This window comes from Panthera tigris, chromosome D3 (assembly GCF_018350195.1).
Source record: "Panthera tigris isolate Pti1 chromosome D3, P.tigris_Pti1_mat1.1, whole genome shotgun sequence".
Lineage (NCBI taxonomy): Eukaryota > Metazoa > Chordata > Mammalia > Carnivora > Felidae > Panthera > Panthera tigris.
The window spans coordinates 27,183,688-27,206,205 of record NC_056671.1 but is presented as its reverse complement, the minus strand read 5'-3'; the positions used below and the strand labels follow the sequence as shown (position 1 = coordinate 27,206,205).

At 52.8% G+C, this 22,518-nt stretch overlaps 1 protein-coding gene across 3 annotated transcripts in view; it reads left to right on the top strand.

The window, feature by feature from the left end:
- KIAA1671 (KIAA1671 ortholog) overlaps positions 1-22,518 on the top strand; it is a 199,327-nt gene that overhangs the window by 79,407 nt on the left and 97,402 nt on the right. Inside the window, exon 1 of one of the 3 annotated variants that reach the window (XM_042961422.1) lies at positions 15,349-15,608. The exons of the other annotated variants lie outside the window; for them this stretch is intronic. Within the exon in view, the coding sequence (XP_042817356.1) occupies positions 15,558-15,608 (51 nt within the window). The 5' untranslated portion in view covers positions 15,349-15,557. Of the gene's footprint in view, positions 1-15,348; positions 15,609-22,518 lie in introns of those variants that run through there. 3 annotated transcript variants of the gene reach the window in all.

Sequence of the window (22,518 nt, the reverse complement as noted above, 5' to 3'; positions counted from 1 at the left end):
CGCGGGGCTTGAACTCATGAACTGTGAGATCATGACCTGAGCTGAAGTCAGACACTTAACCGACGAGCCACCCAGGCACCCCCCCCCCACACACACACACACTCCCCCTGGAGCTCATACTTTAGTGTGAGAAGACAGACATTAAACAAGGAGCCAGACTCAAAAGAGAAAGACCAAGTACCAAGTGCTATGAAGAAAATAAAATAGGGTGTTGGGAGTCAAGACTGGTTGGGGGATTATTTCCTAATGGGGGTTAGGGAGGGCTTCTCTGAGGAGGTGACATGAGCTGAGACTTGAAGGGGGAGCACCTAGCCATGTGGAAGAATCAGGGCAAGTGTCAGGCAGAGGAAAGGGCAAGTGCAAAGATCCTGGGGCTTATCATGTTTAATAATACTAATCCTACTACTACTAATATTAACTGATAATACTAATTCTAATGATAATAATGATGCTGATGGCATTGGTACTGGAGCGGACAGTGAGGAATGAGGGAGCTGGCAGGAGTCAGGTCACACCACCTTGATGGCCACTGTAAAGAGACTGGTTTTGGGTGAGCACGGGCTGCTTTGGTGAGTGCAGAGGAGGGAGGTATCATACCGTCTGGAGGAATTCAGAAGAAAGTCCGAGCCAGACTCCATGGAGGAGGGAATTAGCTAAGAAGAAGGGAATCAGGTGAGGGGAATGGCACGTGCGTACATCAAGAGGCATAGGAGAACAGGGGGTTTTCCAGGAGCTGCGAGGGGGGGCGGTTACCTGGAGAGTGGTGGAGAGGAGGCAGAAGGCGGCTGCTGGAGACCCAGAGGAGTGGAAAGAGAGCGCCTCCTAGTGGACGTTTCAAAAGGGGTTGGAGAGGGTGAGCTGGAAGCTGGGATACCAGGTAGGAACCTGTTGCAACAATCCGGACAAGACCATTAAGAACAAAGCAAAACAGAACAAAAAACATTAACTTATTGTGGTTAAATGTATGGAAATAACATAAAGCTTACCTTTTTAGCCATTTTAAGTGTATTACTCAGTTTCATTAAATACATTCACAGTGTCGTGCAGCCATAACCATTGTCTGTTTCCAGAATTTTTTCATCATCTCACCCAGAAACAATGTCCCCGGTGAACACTGACCCCCTGTTCCTCCTCCCGCAGCCCCTGCACCCTCTGTTCTACCTCCTGTCTCTGTGAATTTGCCTGTTCTAGATAAGGCAGATAAAGGGAGCCATGCAATACTTACCCTTTTGCGTCTGGCTTATTTCACTTAGCGTAATGTCTTCAAGCTTCATCCCTGTTGTAGCAGGCATCCTGATTTCCTTCCTTTTGAAGGCGGGATAATATTCCCTTATATGTATAGAACACATTTTGGGTATCCGTTGGTCTGTTGGTGGACCCCTGAGTTGTTTCCACCTCTAGGCTGTTGTGAGTAGTGCTGTGAACGTGGGTGTGCAAATATCTGCTTGAGTCCTAGCTTTCAGTCCTTTTGGGTGTGTGTACCCAGGAGTGGGATTGCTAGGTCATGAAGCAAGTCTGTTTAGCTCTTTGAGGAAATGCCAAAACCGTTTTCCAGAGCGCTGCACCATTTCACGTTCCCACCAGCAAGGTACAAGGGTTCTAATTTCTCCCCACCCTCACCAACACTAGTTGTTTTCCATTCTGTGTTTTTGATAAAAGCCATCCTCGTGGATATGGAGTGGAATCTCATCGTGGTTTTGATTTGCTTTTCTGTAACAGCTAGTGATGTTGAGCATTTTTTCATGTGCGTGTATCTTCTTCTGCCCATTTTGGAGTTGGGTTGTTCATTTTTTGTTGCTGTTGAGTTTGTTGTAGGGGCTCTTTCTATATTCTAGATACCAGTCCCTTATCAGTGATATTGTTTACAAGTATTTTCTCCCATCTGTGAGCTGTTTTTTTTTTTTTTTTCACTTTCTCGATAGTGTTCGTTGATGCACAAGGGCTTTTAATTTTGATGAAGACCAGTTTATCTAATTTTTTCGTTGGGGCCTGGAAAATAATTTTTAAAAGTGATGTATAATATGCATATAGAAAAGAGCACGTATCGTAAGCCAGATGGCCTGGGTTTGAATCCCAACTCTGCAGTCTACCAGCTATGTGACTGAGTGGGTTAACACCTCTGCCTCAGTTTTCCCATATGTAAAACAGGGGTAATAATGGAGCCTACTTATTAGAAATGCAGTGAGGTTAGATGAATTAATGTATTAATGTATGAATTAATGAATTAAGGCCCTCTGATCGATAATGGGTGTCACTTGTTAAGTTATCACTTTTAAGTTATTACTGTGACTATAGTCCATATATTGAGTATCTGCATGATAGACACTATGCTAAGATTATTCACTGTAGAAACATTAATCCATGGTCCCATTTACTCCCCACAAACCCCAAGAGATGGGTGTATTTATTCATTGTCCCATATTGTAGATGAGGAAACAAGCTCGAGCCCTTCTGAGGTTTGCCGAGTGCCATTTCCTGGCACTTTTTTCTAAAGTGACCTCACTATATCCTGAGGTGCTAGGAAGATGCCCATCTTAGAGATGCTAAATGCTTAAGGAGGTGAGTGGACCAGGCACACACAGCAAGGAAACCACAACACCAACACCTAGATTGATCCCTGGCCTGTGGACTCCTCCCTTGCAAGTGAGGAGGGGGTAGGTCTCTCCATGTGGAAGAAGGGGCCACTAGGGCTCCCAGGGACTGAGACCTCAGAGGGACCCCAGCCAGGTGTCCACAGGAGGCTGATGAATGATGAAACACCTGTTCCCCTTGCAAAACCTGTCTGCCGGGGCCAGGCGGGTAACGTGGTGAACGCGCCCCCTGGTGGAACTGCGCGGGATTGCAGGCGCTGCGCCCCCGCCCCCCCCCCCCCCCCCCCCCCCCCCCAGTGGGATAAGCCAGAGCTTAACCATTTTTCTGTGTGTTAACCCATTGAGTGTCACTGCAGCCATCTCGTGGGTGAGGAAACGGAGGCCCAGGAGGGTGGGTGATGACGATCTTTCTAGTCCTTTTGTTTCTCCTCCTTGAGAAAGCGTGCCGACGTGTGACAAGAATGCTAATTCGTGGTGAGCTGATGCTGACTTGACCCTTAGTGTGTTTGAGAAAGTGAGTAACAAACGTATATGCACTTTCCCCTCCCACCCGGCTGAGACGCACCGCTCGCTGGCGAAGTTGCCGGGGTCCACACCTGTTTCCACCTCCCAGGGTACGCACACGTATACCAACACACTCGCACGGAGCAGGAACAAACCCCACGGGACCCAGATTCTCATCCGGGCTCTGTCCCCTGCCACTCGGTGGCTTTGCACAACTCCCTGAGGCTCGCTCTCCTCGTCTGTGAAATGGATGAGAGAAGCCAGCTCTGTGCCCCACGCAGGCTGTCACGAGTGGGTTAAGGCAGACGTCAGAAAGCTGTCTGTTGCCAAGGAGGAGTTAGTAGCCAAGGTCTTAGGCAGACTTTATAATTCATTCCAGCAACGTTTGCTGAGCACCTGCTGTACGCCAGAGCAAAGTCAAATTCGCACCTCTTCCCGGAGGATGAAATGCCATCTGCACTCAGGATCCAGTCCAGTGTCCATATGATGGCCCACAAGACAGGGTGTTTCTGTCCTAGCGCAGGTCCTGTGCTCACTCCACTCAAGCCACATCGGCCTTCAGAACGGTCCCTCATCACGTCAGGTGTGTTTCTGCCCCAGGGCCTTGGGACATACTGTTTGCTCTCCTCCAGATTCCCTCTTCATTTCCCTTGCTCTCTACTTACCTCTTCTCAGGTCATCTCTCAACTCAATGACACCCCTCGGCGGGGCCTTCCCTGGTGCCATGTCTATAGAAGGACCCCTGGCCCCCAGTCTCTCCCAGTGCGCCCCTAGTCATACGCAGTGTCTTCTCATTGCCCAGAGTAGAGTCTCTGAGAGGCAGAGAACACCAAGCACATTGTAGGCGCACAACACATATGTGTGGAATGAATGAATGAAGTATCACCCCCACGTTTTACAGATTTTATTTACTTAAAGCAGCTTCAGGGTCACTGCAAAATTAAGAGGAAAGTGCAGAGATTTCCCGTATACCCCCTGCCCCGACACACGCATAGCCTCCTCCATCATCAACGATCTCCACCAGAGTGGGACGTTGGATACAACGGATGAACCTACAGGGACACGTCGTCATCACCCAAGGTTCGTGATTTACGTGAGGGCTCACTCTTGGTGTGGTATGGCCTGTGGGTTTGGACAAATGCGTAATGATACGTATCCATCATTATGGTATCCTACAGAGTAGTTCCGCTGCCTTGAAAATCCTCTGTGCTCTGCCTGTTCATCCCTCTCCCCCCACCAAACCCCTGGCAGCCTCTGCTCTTTTTTCTGTCTCCATAGCTTTGCCTTTTCCGGAATGTCCTAGAGTTGGAAGATGCGGTCAGCGTCCGTGGACAGGTTTTTGTGCGGCCCCAAGTTTTTAGCTCCTTTGGGGAAACAAATGCCAAGGCGCACAGTTGCTGGATAATATGCTAAGACTGTGTATCATTTAAAAAAATTTTTTATTAAAAAATTTTTTAATGTTTTTATTTAGCTTTGAGGGACAGAGAGAGACAGAGCATGAACGGGGGAGGGTCAGAGAGAGGGAGACACAGAATCTGAAACAGGCTCCAGGCTCTGAGCTGTCACCACAGAGCCCGACGTGGGCCTTGATCCCACGAACTGTGAGATCACGACCTGAGCTGAAGTCGGAGCTTAAACAACTGAGCCACCCAGGCGCCCCATCATTTTTTTAAGTGTACAATTTAGTGACTTTTCGTATACTCCCAAAGTCATGCATCCACCAGTCAGTTGGAGAAGATTTTCATTACCCCCCCACCCCCCACCCCCCACCCCCCCGCAAAGAAACCAAGCTCCCGTGAGGAATCAATCCCCAGCCCCATCCTTGGCAATTCTGCCATTTATCGACCCCCTCGGCTGTGCCAGCCTCCGTGCTCAGTTCATTTTCAGGGTGACTCCACAGGTGGGCGCGATTCTTGTTCCCATCTACTGGATGACAAAGCTGAGGCCCAGAGAGGTGAAGTCACTTGCCTGTATCACTCAGCTAGGAGGGGTGGTGCTGGGATTTGAACCCACAAGGAGCCTGTGCTTGGCCTCAATGAGATGTTTCCCAAACTCTGGTCATTCTGTCACCTTGAGTACTTGTCATATTTGTGAACCACCCGGACTAATATTTAGTTCATATTTTACTTGAGCTTGCTTTGCTTTTTTTTTTTTTTTTATGTTTATTTATTTTTGAGAGAGCTAGAGAGAGACAGAGTGTGAGAGGGGGAGGGGCAGAGAGAGAGACACACACACAGAATCTGAAACAGGCTCCAGGCTCTGAGCTGGCAGCACAGAGCCCAACACGGGGCTCGAACTCACAAACCGTGAGATCGTGACCTGAGCGGAAGTCGGACGCTCAACCGACTGAGCCGCCCAGGTGCCCCTTGATTTGCTTTTTTTAAACATAGCACCTTTATTGAAATATAATTCGCACGTCATGCAATTCGTTCTTTGAAAATGTACAAGTCAGTGGGTTTTCGTACATTCACGGGTTTGTGAGACCATCAGCACAGTCCCTTGAGAACATTGTCCTCGCTCTCAAAAGGAAGCTGCACCCATTCGCTGCCCCCCCTCCCCACCTCCCGCATCTCCCCTCCTCCCAGCCCTAGGCAAATGCCGTTCCGTTTTCTGTCTATGAATTTACCTGTTCTCGGAACCTCAGATAAATGGGACCATCCAGAATTTGTGCTTTTGTGTCTGGCTTCTTTCACCTGCAGCATGTTTTCCAGTCATTGCCCCCCTCAAAGAAACCAAGCTCCCCTTAGGAATCAATCCCCAGCCACGCCGGAGCATGGGTCGGATTTCCATTCCTTTTTATGGCTGATTCATGCCGCACTGTCTGGACAGACCACATTTCGGTGATCCGTGTGTCGGTTGGTGGCCACTTGGTTTCTTTCCACTTCTTTTGGCTGCTGTGAACCCTCCCCGCCACTTTATAGTCCCGTTGTGCGGGTTTGATGTCCTGAAAATTCTAACCTCTCTCTGCACTTTCTGACGAATTGCAGGATCGCAGAGCTGTTGATTCGTTTGTTCACTTCCGCGTTGACCGTGCAAACCTGATGCTCAGTTTGCTGAAGGAGTGAGTGGGTGGGTGGGAGAGTCAAGAGAGAGACCTACCCGGGGAGGAGTCCCCTGGCCTGGTTGTGAGAGAGGGCTCAAGGTATAAGCAAAACTGGGTCTCGAAGGGGAGAAGTCGGCCCGGTGGGGAGAGGCGGGAGGGGCCACCAGGCAGAGGGCCCAGGCTGAGCTGGGCTTGATGGCCTGTGTTGCAGCCCTGATTTGTTATGCTCGCCACATACTGTGGGGGGGGGGTACCCCCGTGCTCTCAGGGAGGCCCCTCCATCACTGAGCAGAGAGAAGGGCTTAGAGGAAAAATGGAGAACTGAATAACGGGGCGGGGAGGAGGCAGGGGCCAGAGTTCCCCGGACCGAGTCCCTCTCCCCCCGCCTCAGAGGTCTGGTGATTGCTAAATGCCCAGCTCAGGGGCCACCTCAGGGCTTCTGAGTCCAGGTTTACAGGCGCTCTTGTCTACATTCTGCCTCAGGAGCTGCAGGCAGCAGGCAGGGACGGAGATTTAGTGACAAACGGGGAGATAGGAGTATGCACGGCTGCCTATTCCAGCCTGTCCCTGCCCTCTGTCCAGTGTTTCAGGCACAATGCGTGATCTTAATCTTCATGTGACATCTCACCATTGTTTTAGAAATCGAAACTTGTTTTTATTTCATTTTGTTTTCTTAAATGTTTGTTTATTTTTGAGAGAGAGAGAGAGAGAGAGAGAGCACGTGCACACGCATCGGGGAGGGGCAGAGAGAGGGGGGACAGAGGATCCAAAGCAGGCTGCACACTGTCAGCACAGAGCCCGATGCGGGGCCCGAACTCACGACCCATGAGATCATGATCTCAGCCAAAGTCGGACGCTCAACCAATTGAGCCACCCAGGCGTCCCTTATTTTATTTTTTTAAGATTTTATTTTTAAGTAATCCCCACACCCAGTGTGGGGCTTGAACTCACAACCCTGAGATCAAGAGTTGCATGCTCTGCCTACCATGCCAGCCAGGTGCCCAAAATCTCACCATTTTTATGTGTTGGAGCAGGAAAAAAAAAAAAAAAGAATCAACATTTTTTTCTTTTTTAATTTTGATAGAGGTACTGGTGAAGGTGGGTGGGTGGGTCAGGCCACACTCAGCTGCCTTCAGTTAACCCGCTGGGAATTGGCAATTTTGTTTCACACACATCACCTCAGTGAAGCTTAGGGAAGTGAGGTGGCTTGGCTCAGGCTCATACGGTGGGCGGGGTGACAGGTGGGACTCAGTCCAGGGCTGTTGGACTCTTCTGGAAACCTCCACATTCGGGGGGCATCAGAAGTGACCCGAGTGTCCTGCAGAGGGTTTTCCAGTGCAATTTTTCAGTTCCAGCCTCCTCCTCGCATCCCTGGCCCTGTCCCTTGTTCCTGGTCCCCCACCACTCCCCATCCTCCTAACATTAAAAAAGGCACCATTTAAGGCCAAACAACAACAACAAAACAACAACAACAACATAAAAAACAAAAAGTCACGGGGCGCCTGGGTGGCTCAGTCGGTTGAGCGGCCGACTTCAGCTGGCGTCATGATCTCACGGTCCGTGAGTTCGAGCCCCGCGTCGGGCTCTGTGCTGACAGCTCAGAGCCTGGAGACTGTTTCAGATTCTGTGTCTCCCTCTCTCTGTCCCTCCCCTGTTCATGCTCTGTCTCTCTCTGTCTCAAAAATAAATAAAAAAAATTTTTTTTTAAACAAAACAAAAAGTCACCATTTTCCTTGTGCAGTACTCAAAGGCTACCACCAGAGGGCGAGACGGAGGTGATCTAGTTCCAACATTGTTTTATTATTCATTTTTACCCCGCCTTTTGCATTAGGGCCTTTGCTCTGAAGAAGCCAAGTCTTCTGTGACCATTTGGATTTTCTTTTCAACACATGCCACTGATTTTGGTACACGTGTCACTCAGCTCCGTTCCCCATTAGGTCCCCTTACAGTTTCTATTTTACAAGCCTTGCATGGAGTTCCTGGGCTGAGGTGGGGACATTCTCCTTCAGCCTGCACAGCCCCAGCTGTGCCGTTTGTCTTTACTTATGATGTTTCTCTTCTGAAGGAATTACTTGGTGGGGAAAAAATTCTGTTTTTATTTATTTCTAAAAGGAGTGTGGCAAATGTGTGTGTCTGGGGGATGGGCAACCCGTGATGACAGCCCTGTGAATATAGAAATGGCATTTCTGACTTGAGCAGACGTATTTCCAGAGATGCTAAATCTTCTAATTGAACACAGGGTCCCTTGAGAAAAGGAACATTTGGTCATATTTCAATTGACTTTGGTTCCATGCCACCTCTCCTGAGAAGCCCTCCTGGGTTGCATCCTTTGCGGTGAATTCCTGGCCCTCTAGCCCCCCCAGTGCTGTAGTGGTTTTCTCCCATAGACCATGCGCTCCCTGAAGGCAAGGATCCCGTTTCACTCAGGCTGACTCGGTGTCCCCTCTGCTCTACATTGAATCCTCAAGGCATCCAGTGGCTGCGCCCTTGCGGTCTGACACCACCTGGTCTCATCCTCACAAGAGCCCCACGAGGGAGGAAATTATTATCAGCCTCGCTTTACAGCTGAAGAAACTGAGGTGCCGAGAGGAGACACAGGTTGTCCAGGATGATGCTGCGGGCAGGATCGGGCTTAGGGTTGGCACGCAGGCTTGTCTGAGTTCAAGTCGCTGCTCGACACAGCTTCTTGACCCTTCTCCCTGCAGGTGCTCAAGCAAGGCTCCATGAATTAGCGGGGAGGGGGCTCTTCAGCTGGGGTCTAGGGGCCTCTGGGCTCACATGTGCCCACCTTGGGGATTTTTCTCTGGCTGTGACTTCTGTGTTTTATTTATTTATTTATTTATTTATTTATTTATTTATTTATTTATTTAAGTTTATTTTACTTATTTTGAGAGACAGAGAGAGCACAGGAGGGGCCGAGAGAGGAGCAGAAGGAGAGAATCCCAAGCAGGCTCTGCGAACTCACAAACCGTGAGATCATGACCTGAGCCGAAATCAAGAGGCAGTCGCTTAACCGACTGAGCCAGCCGGGCGCCCTCTCTGCCTGTAACTTCTTCCCTCAGTCCTTTGTTGTTCTCCCTCCTCCTCCTCTCCATCCTCCCTCACCTCTTTTTTCTTATTTTTTCTCCTCCTTTTCCAAAAGCTTATTGGAATATAATTTGCATACCATGAAATTCACTCATTTTAACTCTGTAATTTAATAATTTTTAGCAAGTTTACAAAGGTGTACAGCCAGTGCCACGAATTCCAGAACCTTTTCATCACCCAGAAAGAAACCTCCTACCCATTAGCAGTCATCCTCCACTCTCCGCCCACCACCCCCCCTCACCAACCACTGACCTACCCTGTGTCTCTACAGTTTTGCCTTTTCTGGACATTTCCTATCAGTGGAATCGTGCACAGCGCGTGGTCTTTGCATCTGGCCTCTTTCCCTGGGCAGCACGTTCTTAGCCATCTTAGAACATGTATCAGTGCTTTTTTTTTTTTTTTTAATGTTTGTTCATTTTTGAGAGAGAGAGAGAGAGAACGAGCAGGGGAGGGAGACACAGAATCTGAAGCAGGCTCCAGGCTCTGAGCTGTCAGCACAGAGCCTGACACGGGGCTCAAATTCACGGGACTATGAGATCATGACCTGAGCCCAAGTCGGACGCTTAACCGACTGAGCCACCCAAACGCCCCAGCATGCATCAGTGCTTTGGTCCTTTGTGTTGGGCTGGCTCCTTCCCATCCATGGGTGTCTCCCCTGCCTTTCCCAACCCTGTGTGCCCCTCCATGTGGTGGACGGAACCCACTGGGGCATGAGGGGCCGTTGCTGGGTCAGGCTGGGTGGGAAGGGATGAAAACTTGTTCTGCCTTCTACCTCCTGCTCCCCAGGTGTGTGCTTTAAATGTTTTTGAAAGTCCTGCAGTTGATAATGGCCTGTGGGTTGGCTTTGCCCTGGCCAGAGGGTCTCTGAGGTGCCTTTTGGGGCGGGGGGGGGGGGGGGGGGAAGATAAGCCCATAACCTGATGAGCCGACCCCAGCTTGGGCTCCTGCTGGCTTCCTGCCAGCCAGGGTGACTGAACCTAATATGCCACTAGCCAATCGTGGCCAAGGTGCTTTGAGCCCCTGCTGAGAGCCCCTGAGCACTTTACACATAGTACCTCATTTCCTCCTCCCAGTGATGCTCAGGGGCAGCCACCGTCATCACCCCTATTTTATACTTGGGAGCCGGGGCTCGGCGAGATTAAATAACCAGCTCAGTATCACATAGCTAGCTACTGCTGGGATGAGGATTTGAACCCAGGCTTGTCTGCCTGCAGCACCTACGCCCTTCACTGGCACCCCGGGCTGCCTCTGTGAGACCTGCTACCTCTTTCCTGGCTCTCAGTTTCCCCCTTGGATAGCCTTCCGCCCTGTCTGTGCCCCGCTGCTTTCAGAGGTTGTCAACTTCAGGAGCACAGGGGCATGTGTATGGCTTCTGTGAGTCCCTTTTTTTTTTTTTTTAAGTTTATTTGTTTTGAGAGAGAGCGAGCGCGTGCATGCAGACGCATGAGCGGGGGAGGGGCAGAGAGAGGGAGAGATCGAATCCCAGCAACACAGGGCTTGAAACCACAAACCGTGAGATCACGATCGGAGCCGGAACCAAGAGTCAGACACTTAACCCACTGAGCCCCCAGGCGCCTGTCTGTGGGTCCCTTTTTTGGTGGCTGACAGGGTGCCGGGCACGCAGTAGGTCCGCCCTCGGTGTGTTATGGGCACACAGAGGCACGTGTGATTTCTTCGTCAGCAGGTCTAGTGCTGGGAGCAGTGGAAATTCCCAGCCCTTTGGGAAGTGGTTACAGAGCACCTACTAAGCGCTGGGCTGTGGGCCAAGGCCCTGCCTGTGGGGAGCCCAGAGCCCTGTGGGGGAGATAGGCTCCCATCCCACCGAGCACCCTGACACACTCAGAGAGGGGACTCAGTGACTCCTGCTTGCTCAGAGGGCTTCCTGGAAACACGCTGTTTGCATTGGGCTCGACAGATGGTTGCACTTCCAAGGCTGGCATGGGCATTCCTGGCCGAGGACGCTGTCTGAGCAAAGGCCGGGAGGCTGAGGGTCCACACGTGCTTGAGGAACAGGTTTGGCTGGGGCAGTACGTGGAGGCCGTATGGGTAAGGGCATCGAAGGCCAAGCCCGTGGACCCTGAGGGACGACAGGCTTGTGGGGCAAGCAGGCCCTTCTAGCGTCTCGGGTGGTGGCCACATCGGCTTCGTCCGTGTCCGGCCCAGGGCCTGGACACCACAGGCGCACGGGGAGCGTGCGATGGGTGACTGGGCTGCCCGGGCTCCTACGGGATCACAGATCCGGATGCCTGTGAGGGCCGGGGCCTGGTCCAGGCCTGGGTTGCGGGGAGCAGGAGGCACGTGGCCGCTCTGGTCCCCGGGCAGCACCACGTGGTTCTGCCCCGTCCGCACAGGAATGCCGGCCCGGTGGGCCAGGCAGTCCCGTGTTCCTAGACAAGCCGCAGCTCAGCATGGCTGCACGTGGCTCCTCAGATGCACGGACGCTGGCAACTCGTCCAAGTAAGAGAGCGCGGAGCCCCTGCCTTCCCTCCCCCGCCAGAAACCCCAACACCCAGACCGTGCCCAGGGGGCTGCCACTTTTCAGTCCCTTCCTTCCCGAATGCCGACAGCAAGTTTAAGCCCCCGCCCCTTGTGGGTGATTTCTGCCAAGTGCCGATCTCTCCGGAGGTCTTACATGGTTGTGGTACCATCCGTCTGTTCTTGGATGAACGAACAACGTTAGTAAAAGTTGCCCTGGGACCTGCTTTGGCCGGATGTTGCTCCTGGACGGGGGGAGACAGGCTGTCCAGGGGTGGGCTCCCGGGGACGAGCGATTGGAGGAGGGATGGCAGAGAAGCAGAAAGTTCTGCCAGAAGAGGCACTCTGGGACGCTGTGTCTGGGGGCCCGCCTTTTGCCCGGGCTGGGGGCTACCGGGAGGGGCAGGACGGTTCCATCTGAAGCTTCGGGGTCAACGTGAGCGGGAGGGAACCAGGTGACAGGGGAGGGGGGAGTATACTCATTCTTCAGGACCCCCAACGAACCACCACATACTCAGTGGCTCAAAAACGATAGAAACTTGCTCCCTCGCAGCTCTGGAGGCCAGAAGTCTGAAATCCAGGCATCGGCAGGGCCAGGCACCCTCCGGGAAGATTCTAAGGGAGGCTCCTTCCTAAGGGAGGCTCCTTCCTGGTCTCTTCCAGCAGTTAGTGGCTCCAGTCTGTGACTCTGTTCTTACATCACGACCTTCCCCGAGGCTGCAACTTCTGTTCCTCTCTTTTAGGGATACGTGTTAGATTTAGGGCCTTGCCCGGGTCATCCAGCATGGTCTCATCTGCAGACCTTTAACCTGATTACGTCTGCAAAGTCCTTTTTCTAAACAAGGTCACATTTATGGGTTCTGGGCGGGCATATCTTTTTTGCAGGGGCCACCTTCAACCCTCTGCGGGGAGAAAGATTGCTTCCGACTCAGGAACAGCACAAGCAAAGGCCCTGTGGGCACATGACTCACCAGGTGGGGGAGGGGCTGGTGTAGGGTCAGGCAGGCAGGGGCCTGGAGCTGGGGGGATGGGAGCCAGGGATAGGAAGGCATTCAAGGTATGTGTGCATGTGTATGTGTGGGGGGGTGCCTTTGTCACATGTATGCAGGTGGCTTCCCTGCCAAGTGGAGATCAGTCCCATACTAGGGACTGACGCAGACTAGGTGGAGGTCACTTCCAGCCTGGAGAGGGGGCGCTGCTCCAGGGGGCATGCCCTGGTGACTGTGACCATCTCTGGGTTGGGGCTTTGTGGTGTTCCAACTTTGGTGGCCGTCCACCCCCCACCGGCCTGGTCCTGGGTCAGCCCTGACTCCCATCTTGGACTTGGACTTGTCTGGCTTTTTCACTTTTTTTTTTTTTTTTGAAGTTTGTTTATTTATTTTGAGAGAGAGAGAGAGACAGAGAGAGCAGGGGAAGGGCAGAGAGAGGGAGGGAGAGAGAGACAATCATAAGCAGGCTCCGTGCTGTCAGTGCAGAGTCCAACGCAGGGCTCGAACCCATGAACCGTGAGATCATGACCTGACCTAAAGCCCAGAGCCTGGTCCCTTAACCGACTGAGCCAGCCACCCAGGCGCCCCTGGCTTTTTCACTTTTTATTCCTCCCACCCCTGCCCCTGTCTTCGTTGTCTCTGTCCCCGCTCTCTCCCCAGCTGTGCTCTGTTGTCTCGTCCCTGACGGTCTCCTTGCCCCTCTCGGGCCATCGGTCTCCTTGCTTCCTCCCTCTTTCTTTGCGCTCCTCTCCTCTCCTCTCCCGCCATGCCCCTTCTTCACCAGATAGGCTTTGCTCTCAGGAACCGTGCTTCCCCCGTCACCGCCCCATCCCTGTCTCTGTCATCCCCTCTGCCCCGTCCCACCCTCTTCCCTCTGGGTCCTCATCCTTGTCGGGCCAGTTGGAGACTGCATAGGAATAGCCTCCCCTCGCGGGGCTGGTGGGTAGTCAGTCAGCGTGTCACTAGGCAAGGGCCACCTGTCCCCCTGTTCTGTCAGCCCCTCAGTTAGGCTTGACTGTCGTTCAGTCCCTCAGTACGCCACACACACCCTAGCTGTACAGCCAGTGGGGATCCGGTCTCCAACTGGGCCGTTAGCCAGCGAGCGGGGCCCTGTCCCCTGGTTGTGCTGTCAGGATGCGGCTCTGTGCCTGTACCATCAGCCAGTCGGTCAGCGAGCGGGGACACGGGCCCTACCTTCCCCTGCACCCTCCGGGAAGGAGGGACCGGCCCTTGACTGACTGTCAGGCGGGCAGTGAGCTCTGCCTGCCGGATGTGGGATGTCAAGAACTTGTGAAGCCACGGGCTTGCCTTTGAAGAGCTTTGAAGTTCACCCCACGTTCTCCTCAGCTGCTGAGCTCAGCTCTCCCCTGTGGCGTTCAGATGAGCTTCCTGTCAGCCGCTCGGCCCAGCACTGGGTTGTGGGGCTGGTGTGGGTGCAGATGGGCCCAGGGGTCTGGGGGGTGGGAGCCTGGCTCTGAGCCAACGCCTCTGCCCAGCACTACGCCCCCACCCTCCAAGGAGAGGCCTCAGGCCTGGCTCCTGTGTGGAGGGCTCACTGTGTGTGCCCGTCTCTGGTCCGGGCCTAGGCCGGCAGGTGGTCTGGAGCAGGGGGCTCTGGGTCTGCCTCACGGCTTGGTTGCCCCACTCACCTGGGGCAACTGCCTTTTGCCTTTGGGAGCCTCGGTTTCCTCATCTGGCTGGCGGAGATGATAACGCCTCTCCCGTGGAAATGCTGTGGGAATGAGACGCGAGGTTTTGGTATCATTGTACCTCACTGAATTTGCAGAACGCTGGAAGGTGGGGATCATCCATCCCATTTTACAGAAGGGGTAACCGAGGCTCAGGGAGGTGGAGAGACTTGCCACCATCAGCCTCTTTGAGAGGAAACATCCAAGAAGGGTCCCCCGGGAGGGCCTTAGAGGTGCTATAATTTGCATTTTTAATCTCTGCAAATGGATGCTTCTCCCACACCCCCACGTCACGCAGCTGGCAGATGGCGACTCTGGGAGCTGGTCTTTCCTTCCCTCAGCAGTCCTGACTGCCCACAAAAAGGACAGAACCCAGAACTCATGTTTGGGAAGCCCAGGTTCCAGGTTTGGCTTGGTTTCCAACTCGTGTAGCCTTGACCAAGTCTCTAGCCTTCTCTGGGCCTCAGTTTTCCCCTCCCGTAAAATGGGGACAACCAGGCCCTCCTTCCACTGCGAGAAGCTTTGTTGAGTCAGAAGGAACTTGATCGGAGCCAGGAGGGGCTGTGGATGTCAACTGATGGGATCCATCTGAGCTGATTTATTTCCTTTCCATGTGAGGAGCTGGGTGGGGGAGCTCCCCCTCACTGTGTGGTCTGCCGGGGAGGAACCACACACGCTTGTACTCGCACATTCACTCACTCAGACGCTCATGCACGCGCACACACACAAGCACAAACACGCCCTTTCGTAAAACACACTCAGACACACACAATTACACTCACACACGGAGAGGTGCACGCACACAGGCACACCCTGTCTCTTCCTGCCTCACGGCTGAGCACCCGGAGAGCGGGGAGGGCGGCGGGGTCCTCCCCCTCCCCCCCTCGACCCTGCAGCTGGGTTTGGGAGGAGTCGCCCCTGGGCCCGCCCCCCTGGACGAGCCACCGGAGATGTTCCAGGCCGGGCTCACGGGACTGAGCAGTGACATCCCCACCCCAGAGGTGGCTGTGGCCATTAGCGGGGCCGTCTGGCCGGTGTCCTGGCTGTCAGCCGGCCTCTGAATGATTCATGCCGCCTTGAACTTGACTCCGGCGTGACCAGCCGAGCGGGAAGAGCCGCCCCCTCCGGAGAAAAACTGGAAGCGCACACAGTGCCGGCAGCATAACCCCGGGCGTCTGAAATGGAGTATTATTACTGTCCCAGCCTCCTGAAACTCTTGCAGTACCTCTGGGTGAGTGCGGCCGCCCGGACTCGGACTTTTCTTTTTCTCTCCCGCCTCAGACCAAGTTGGTCTTGGGCTCTGTCTGGCCAGCAGTGTCTCTGTTGTCTTAAGAAATGGTGGCTGTTTTCACGGAGGAGGGAGCGTTGGGGAAAGGGATGGGGGTTTGAAGAGCACTGAGTCCAGAGTCTCGTGATCACTGGTTCCCCAGGGCCGGGCACCAGTGGCCTCCCCTCTGGTCCTCAGGGAAACCAGAAAAACAGGGACAGCACTAGTGAGGTTTTCAGAAAGTGACATTTCTTTGATTTAAAGGACTATTCTTTTTTCTGAAATTATATCCCTCTTGCCTCTGTGGGTGAAAACATCCTGTCTTTTATGATGAAAAGAACAGATTTCGGTCTCCTTTCAAGGAACTTTGTAAGCAAGGGTAAAAAGTTAGAATCCTTTCATTGCGTTCTCTCCTCTGTATAACAAAGGGGGAAGAAAAAAACCCACAACTTTTTTTTCTGGTGAAATACCAAAGTCGGGGAACCCCGCGGAAGTGCTTTGTGGGGTACCAAGTGCTTTTTCGGATCTTCTGACACTGAAACTGACCGGGCTGTGTGTGCCCAGGAACGTTGCTTCCCTCTCTGGGCCTCTGTTTCCTCATCTGTGCAACTAAGGGGTGGGTGGTAGGTGATGGCGGGTTGAGTGACATTCACCAGGCCTCTGTGAACAGAGGGGCTTAGCAGGGAATTGTCATGAGTGGGTCTTGGAGTTTTCCAGAACGCTTGCCACCAGGTTGAAAACGCCCAGGAGGGAAAGACTTGGGAAATATTATTTTTCCCCCTGCTGAATGTTTGCAAATACTTCAGATGCCTTCTCACCCAGGGAATTTTCTGGAGCTCCTAAAAATACAACTTTAGGAAACATTGTTCTTCACCCGTCTCTCCCCCAGCGTCTGTATTCCTCCTCAGGCTCCTGGAGCAGATGAAAAACAGGAGACCCTCCTGGTCCGTATCCTTTGACCACTGATGTTTGAATATTGTCATATTTTTTAATGTTTATGTTTCTTTGAGAGACAGAGAGACAGAGCAGGAGCAGAGGACAGAGAGAGACACATGCACACAGAATCCGAAATAGGCTCCAGGCTCTGAGCTGTCAGCACAAAGCCTGAGGTGGGGCTTGAACTCGTGAACCATGAGATCATGACCTGAGCTGAAGTCGGATGCTTAACCGACTGAGCCACCCAGGTGCCCCTGAATATTGTCATATTTTAAATGTAAGGCAATATTTATTGATTTATTTTTGTCTTTTTAATTATAAAAATAATATATGGAGGTGGTAGAAAACTTTTGAAAAGTCCTAAAGGACATAAATGAAGGAAGAAAATAAGTCACCCATAGTCATGTGTATTTTTGAAATCTGTCGTCCACAGTGACCCAATGACCTTGATGTGCCCAAGTGTGTGTCAGGCTCTGGGCTTGCTGTTAGGGAGGCTGTGATATTGTGATTTTTTTTTTTCAGAAAAACATTTTTTAAAAAATTTTTGAGAGAGAGAGACAGCGAGAGCAGGGGAGGGGCAGAGAGAGAGGGAGGCACAGAATCCGAAGCAGGCTCCAGGCTCTGAGCTGTCAGCGCAGAGCCTGATGCGGGGCTCGAACCCACAAACCCCAAGATCATGACCTGAGCCAAAGTCGGATGCTCAACTGACTGAGCCACCCAGGCGCCCCTGTGATACTGTGATTTAAGTAAGAAATACGTATTTGGCCTTCCTTCCTGTTTCTGGCACAGAGTTCCTAAAACCCTGGAATTTCCTAAGTGATAAGGGGGCAATAAAGGTGTCCTGAGATTATGTTAATGATGTGAGTTTTGGACCCCACCTAAGGATGGGGACTGGTTGCCAGGGGAACCAACTATGGGATTAGAAAGTTAGAAATCTCAGTCCCACACCTGACCTCCAGGGAGGGGAGAGGGGCTGGAGGTCACAATAATCCCCAGCGGCCACAGATTTAATCAGCCATGCCTATGTAATGAAGTCTCCATATAAAACCTAAAAGGACAGGGGGTGCTTCTGGGTTGGTGGGCACGTGGAGATTTGTAGACAGGTGTATAGGCTAGCTCAGAGAACACGGGAGCATCGCACCCTTTCCCCAGACCCTGCCGTGTGCACCTCTCCCATCTGGCTGCTCTCTGGTTCCATCCTTTCATAATAAGCTGGTGATCTCGTAAGTAAAATGTTTCCCTGAGATCTGTGAGCCACTCTTGCAAATCAATTGGATGCAAGGAGGAGGTCATGGGAACCCCAGGTCCACAGCCAGTCTGTCAGAAGCCCAGGTGGCAACCGAACCGGGACTCGTGATCGGCGTCTGAAGTGGGGTGGGAGGCCATCGTGCAGGACCGAGCCCTTAGCCCAACCCGTGGGATCTGATGCTGTCTCCAGGCGGATAGTGTCAGAACTGAGTTGAAATGGTAGGACACCCAGCTAGTGTCAGAGAATTGCTTGGTGGTGTTGGAAAAAAAAAAAATACGCGTTGGAATTGGTGTCAGAATCAGAAACGCAGAGCTGATAGCTCTGTGTGGACTCTGGGCACATCAGCATACGTTCACTTGACACACGCCGAGTGCGGTTTGGAGCTATAGACAGGGCCCCTGAACCTTGCGGGGTCACGGGCCCTGCACAAGGGATTGGGACAGACAGCACAGGTGTGTTAGGAGGGGGTGGTTCACAGAGCTGTGGGGGACACGGTCTCGTCGGGGGTCGGGGGGTCCAGGAGAGTCTCCCGGGGAAGCTGAACACTAAAGAATATGTAGGAGCTGGCAGGTGGATGCTAGGGTAGGGCAGGGGGAAGGGTGTGCCAGGGAGAAGGAACAGCATGTGCGAAGGGCTGGGGTGGGTGATTGAAAGGCATGCTTGAGACTGGTCCCAGAAACCAGCACAAACTCAGTCTGGCCGGTGGGAGGTGAGGGGGACGTCGAGGAGGACGCTGTCAGCCTCGCAAGGGCAGCTGTGGGGGACAGGTGGACAGAGATGCAGCTCCTTACTTGGCTTTGCCCCCAACTCCCGGTGTGGCCTGGGGCAAGTCTGGTTCTCTGGGCCTCAGTCTCCCCATCGGAACCATAACGAGGTGGTTTAGAGGGTCTTGCCAGGCGTGAATCCCAGAGATCTGGTCTTCACTGCCTCCTGTGGGTGACCAGGTCCTGGAGCATTGAGGCGCCGTGTGTCCTCACTGCTGGCTTTGCGGCTCACCCACATCTCCCTCCCTCCGCCCCACCAAAGACAGCCTGGCGCACGGATAACAGGATTAGCCCTGTGTCTGGAACGCGAAGCTGGAAACCCTTGCTTGTTGAGCTTCTGAGAAAGCTGGGGGACGTGGAAACCCCTCAGGCTTCAGATCTGGATCGTGTCAGAGCCGCCTGGCGTCGGGCAGGCCAGTTGACCTCACTGGACCTCAGCTTCCTCATCTGCGAAGTGGGGACACGTCACCTTCCTCATTTGCTTGTTGGGACCATCCCTGGGAACCCTCTTAGCTTGAAGGTCTAGAAGTCGCTGCTCAGCAAATGCGAGCTCTTCCTCTCTCCCAGGAACCTACCATCAGATTGAGAGTGACCACCTGGCCGCTGACTATCGCACGTGTCTCTGGGTGGTGGGGGGGTGGGAGAGGGTGCCTCTCCCCATCCCCGCCATAGAGGCGAATCCACCTTCCCTCCGCCCATTCATTGTCCCATGACCCTGGTGTTTTAAAGTTACTTTTTAATTTTAGAATACTTTTAGATTTATAGAAATGTCGCACACATAGTAGGGGAGTTCCTGAACCCTTCCCCCCATCTCCTCCCATGTTCACGTCTTGCCATAACCACCATACATTTACCCAAAAGAAGCAATTGGTTCAGTACTATTAACTAAATGATCAATTTTACTCCACCGGTTCCCATCCATGGGCAGTTTTGACCTTCAGGGGACACTTGATGACCTCCTTTGACTGTCACAACTGAGGGAAGAGGGTTGGTACTGGCATCTGGTGGGTACAGGCCAGGGATGCTGAACAGGATGGCCGCCCACCCCCCAAGCTCCCTCCACAGAGAGTGATCTGGCCTGAGACGTCCACTAACCCCAAGGCTGAGAGAAACGTGCCTGATTCAGGTTTCACCCGATTTTCCACCAACATCCTTTTTCTGTTCCAGGACCCAAGCCGGGATCCCACCTTGTATTTTGCCTGTGAGTTTCACCCGTAACAGGGGCCCGCTGACTGCAGGCTGCGCGAATGAGTGCTTAGATATCCACATCGTTGTGTGTGCCCACTGATAACGAGAACGTTTGCCCACACCACTGAAAAACACTCTGTAAACGTGCTGTTTGATGACTGCTTAGAATTCGCACGTGTCACCAGCCTTGGCTATTTGCCATCTTCCTGGGGCTTTCACGATACGTACAACTTAGTGATGGTTGTTCTCAGCCTTCAATGTTTTTTTAAGTTTTTATTTAAATTCCAGTCGGTTAACATACAGTGTGATATTCGCTTCAGGTGCACAATGTAGTGATTCAGCACCTCCACACATCACCCGGTGCTCATCCCCAGCGCCCTCCAGCCTTAAATGTGTATTTACCTTTCAGGTTATTTCGAAAGTCAGCTTCTTAGGGGCCAGGCGTCGGCTGCAGCAGGTTTCTGCAAAGTTGTCATTTGTTGATGGGATGTCAGTGGCTTCCTGTTGGTGTCTCGAGTCCATCACATAGCTACAGGTCTTTCTGGGGGTGGGGGGAGAAACCGCCGGCCCCCACCATCCCGCCCTGTCACCAGCCCAGCGTCAGCTGGGACGCGGGGGAGGGAAACTGTTTCTGTTTCAAATCATTAGTAACTGTAGCTGATGACTGAGCCGCCATGGCTGTTTTGAGTTACTTAATCTCCTTTGTTGCCGAGATAGATTAGCCAGACAGTCCCAAGGCTGGTGGCCTTTTTGGGGCACTGACATCAAGCTGGTGTGGCTCGAGGTTGTCAATTGCAACAGTAGTAGCATTGATGGTAGTAATAATTAATAATAATAATTAATAACGGCCAGCACCATTCCTGCTGACCATTTACAACATCCTGGCTTAGTGCCTTTCGTGGATGTCTCATCCTATCCTCACCAGAACCCCATGGGTAGATTTCATGATCGCCTTTGTTTTGCATTTAGGGAAACGGGCCCAGAGAGGTTAAGCAGCTCATCTAAGGTTCCCCAGCTGGGAGTTGTCAGAGCCCAGATCTGAGTTTAGGTCTCCAGTGTGTCGCTTTAACTACTTCACTGAGCCTGTTATTCTGGTTTCTCTGGTGGGGAAACTGAGGCCCATGGGATTGAGGCAGCTTGCCAGCCTACTGGTTTTTATTCACAGCAAGCTTTGCAAGGTGGAAGATGATAGAAGTGTGTTGCACTGGGCCAAGCAGGTCTGGAGAGAGAGAGAGAGAGAGAGAGCCCTGGCTCAGAATCCCGACTTCACCAAAAAGCAAGTCCCATTACTGCTCCGGGCCTCAGTTTCCCTATCTGTAAGTGGAAGTCGTCGGCCCCACCTAGCCGGGCTCCACTGAGGATTCACTGTGATAAGTGCATTAGTATTCTTGGTGCAGGGCTGGACTCAGAATGGGTGCTCTGTTTCGAAATGTTCTTTTTTGGGGGGATGGGGATGGCTCTGCTATAATGGCAGAGACGCCCTGCACCCCCCACCCCCCAACACACACAGACTTTCCCAGGCTCAGAGAGGCTGGAGGCTGCCTCGTGGCTGGCCACCTTCCTCTAGTCTGTGTCACCCACAGCTAAGGGGCTTATCAGAATGGCACTTCCGGCAGCTTCTCCTGGAAGCTGCCACGTGACATGGAGTCCGAGATCCAGGACAGTCCCCTGTGCTGTTGGTTGTGGGTCCCTCCCCTGCCCCTTCCGGGGTTGGTGGTTCAGTGGCTTGGTCTCTGTGGAATGAGAGAGGGAAACCACTTTGTTTCCCCTTGTGGTTGGTAAGATTCATCTCCCCTCGCTTGACTCCATGACCGGATTTTTTTTTTTTTTTTTTTTTTTATTGGGAAAATGTCCAAATGTCTAAATGTGGTTAAATTGGCTGTTCTTTCCCTCCGGCTTCCTTGCTGCTTGTTTGCTGAGCTACATCCCTCGCTCAGCTTGTCACCACGTCCAGGAGATAAGGGTACCCACGAACCGTGTTTTCCCCCAGGCCCACCACCCACGGGCGGCATCATGATAATCCTTAGAACAACCCCACGAGGTCGGTGTTGTCGCCGTTTCACATTTGAGAAAACAGAAATTCCAAGAGGTTGAGTACCCACCCGATGTTAAAAGGCCCGTAAGGGCGGGGCTGGGCTTTGAACTCGGGAAGCCTGACGTCGAAGCCGATGTGCTTGGTCACTGCACACGGCTTCCCTCGGCCTGTCCTACTCACCGTTGAGTCCCCAGCTGCTGGCACCGTGTCTGGCACCTACTGGTTGGGCACTGGACGTGGGCCGATGGACCACGCGACCGGCCCAGTGTGTCACAGGTGTCGTGGGACGAGCTGCCCGTGAGCTCCGACGTGGTGCCCGGCGCTCAGCACAAGCCCGTCAACGGTCGCTGCTGCTACTGTCGTTATTTTCATGACTAGTTCCTGCATCTCAGATCTTGGCGCCCTCCGTGTGTGCTGAGGCCTGGTTTGTCTTCGCAGTGTTTGTGGCCAGAATAGAAGAACTGGCTATTTTTGTGCTGTTTGGCTTGGGCCTGGGGTTTGGGCCACGGGACGCCTTGCGTCACGAGAGGTTTGCATCTGACTCAAGCCGTGATCAGGAAGCCAAGTTGCAGAGCTGAGAACGGGGTCTTGGAGCCAGGCTCTCCCGGCTTCCAGCCCCCACGGAGCCGCTTCCTAGTGGAGTGTGGGGCTTTGAGCAAACCCCTTCACCTCGCAGAAAGTCAGCTTTGCCATCCGTAGAGT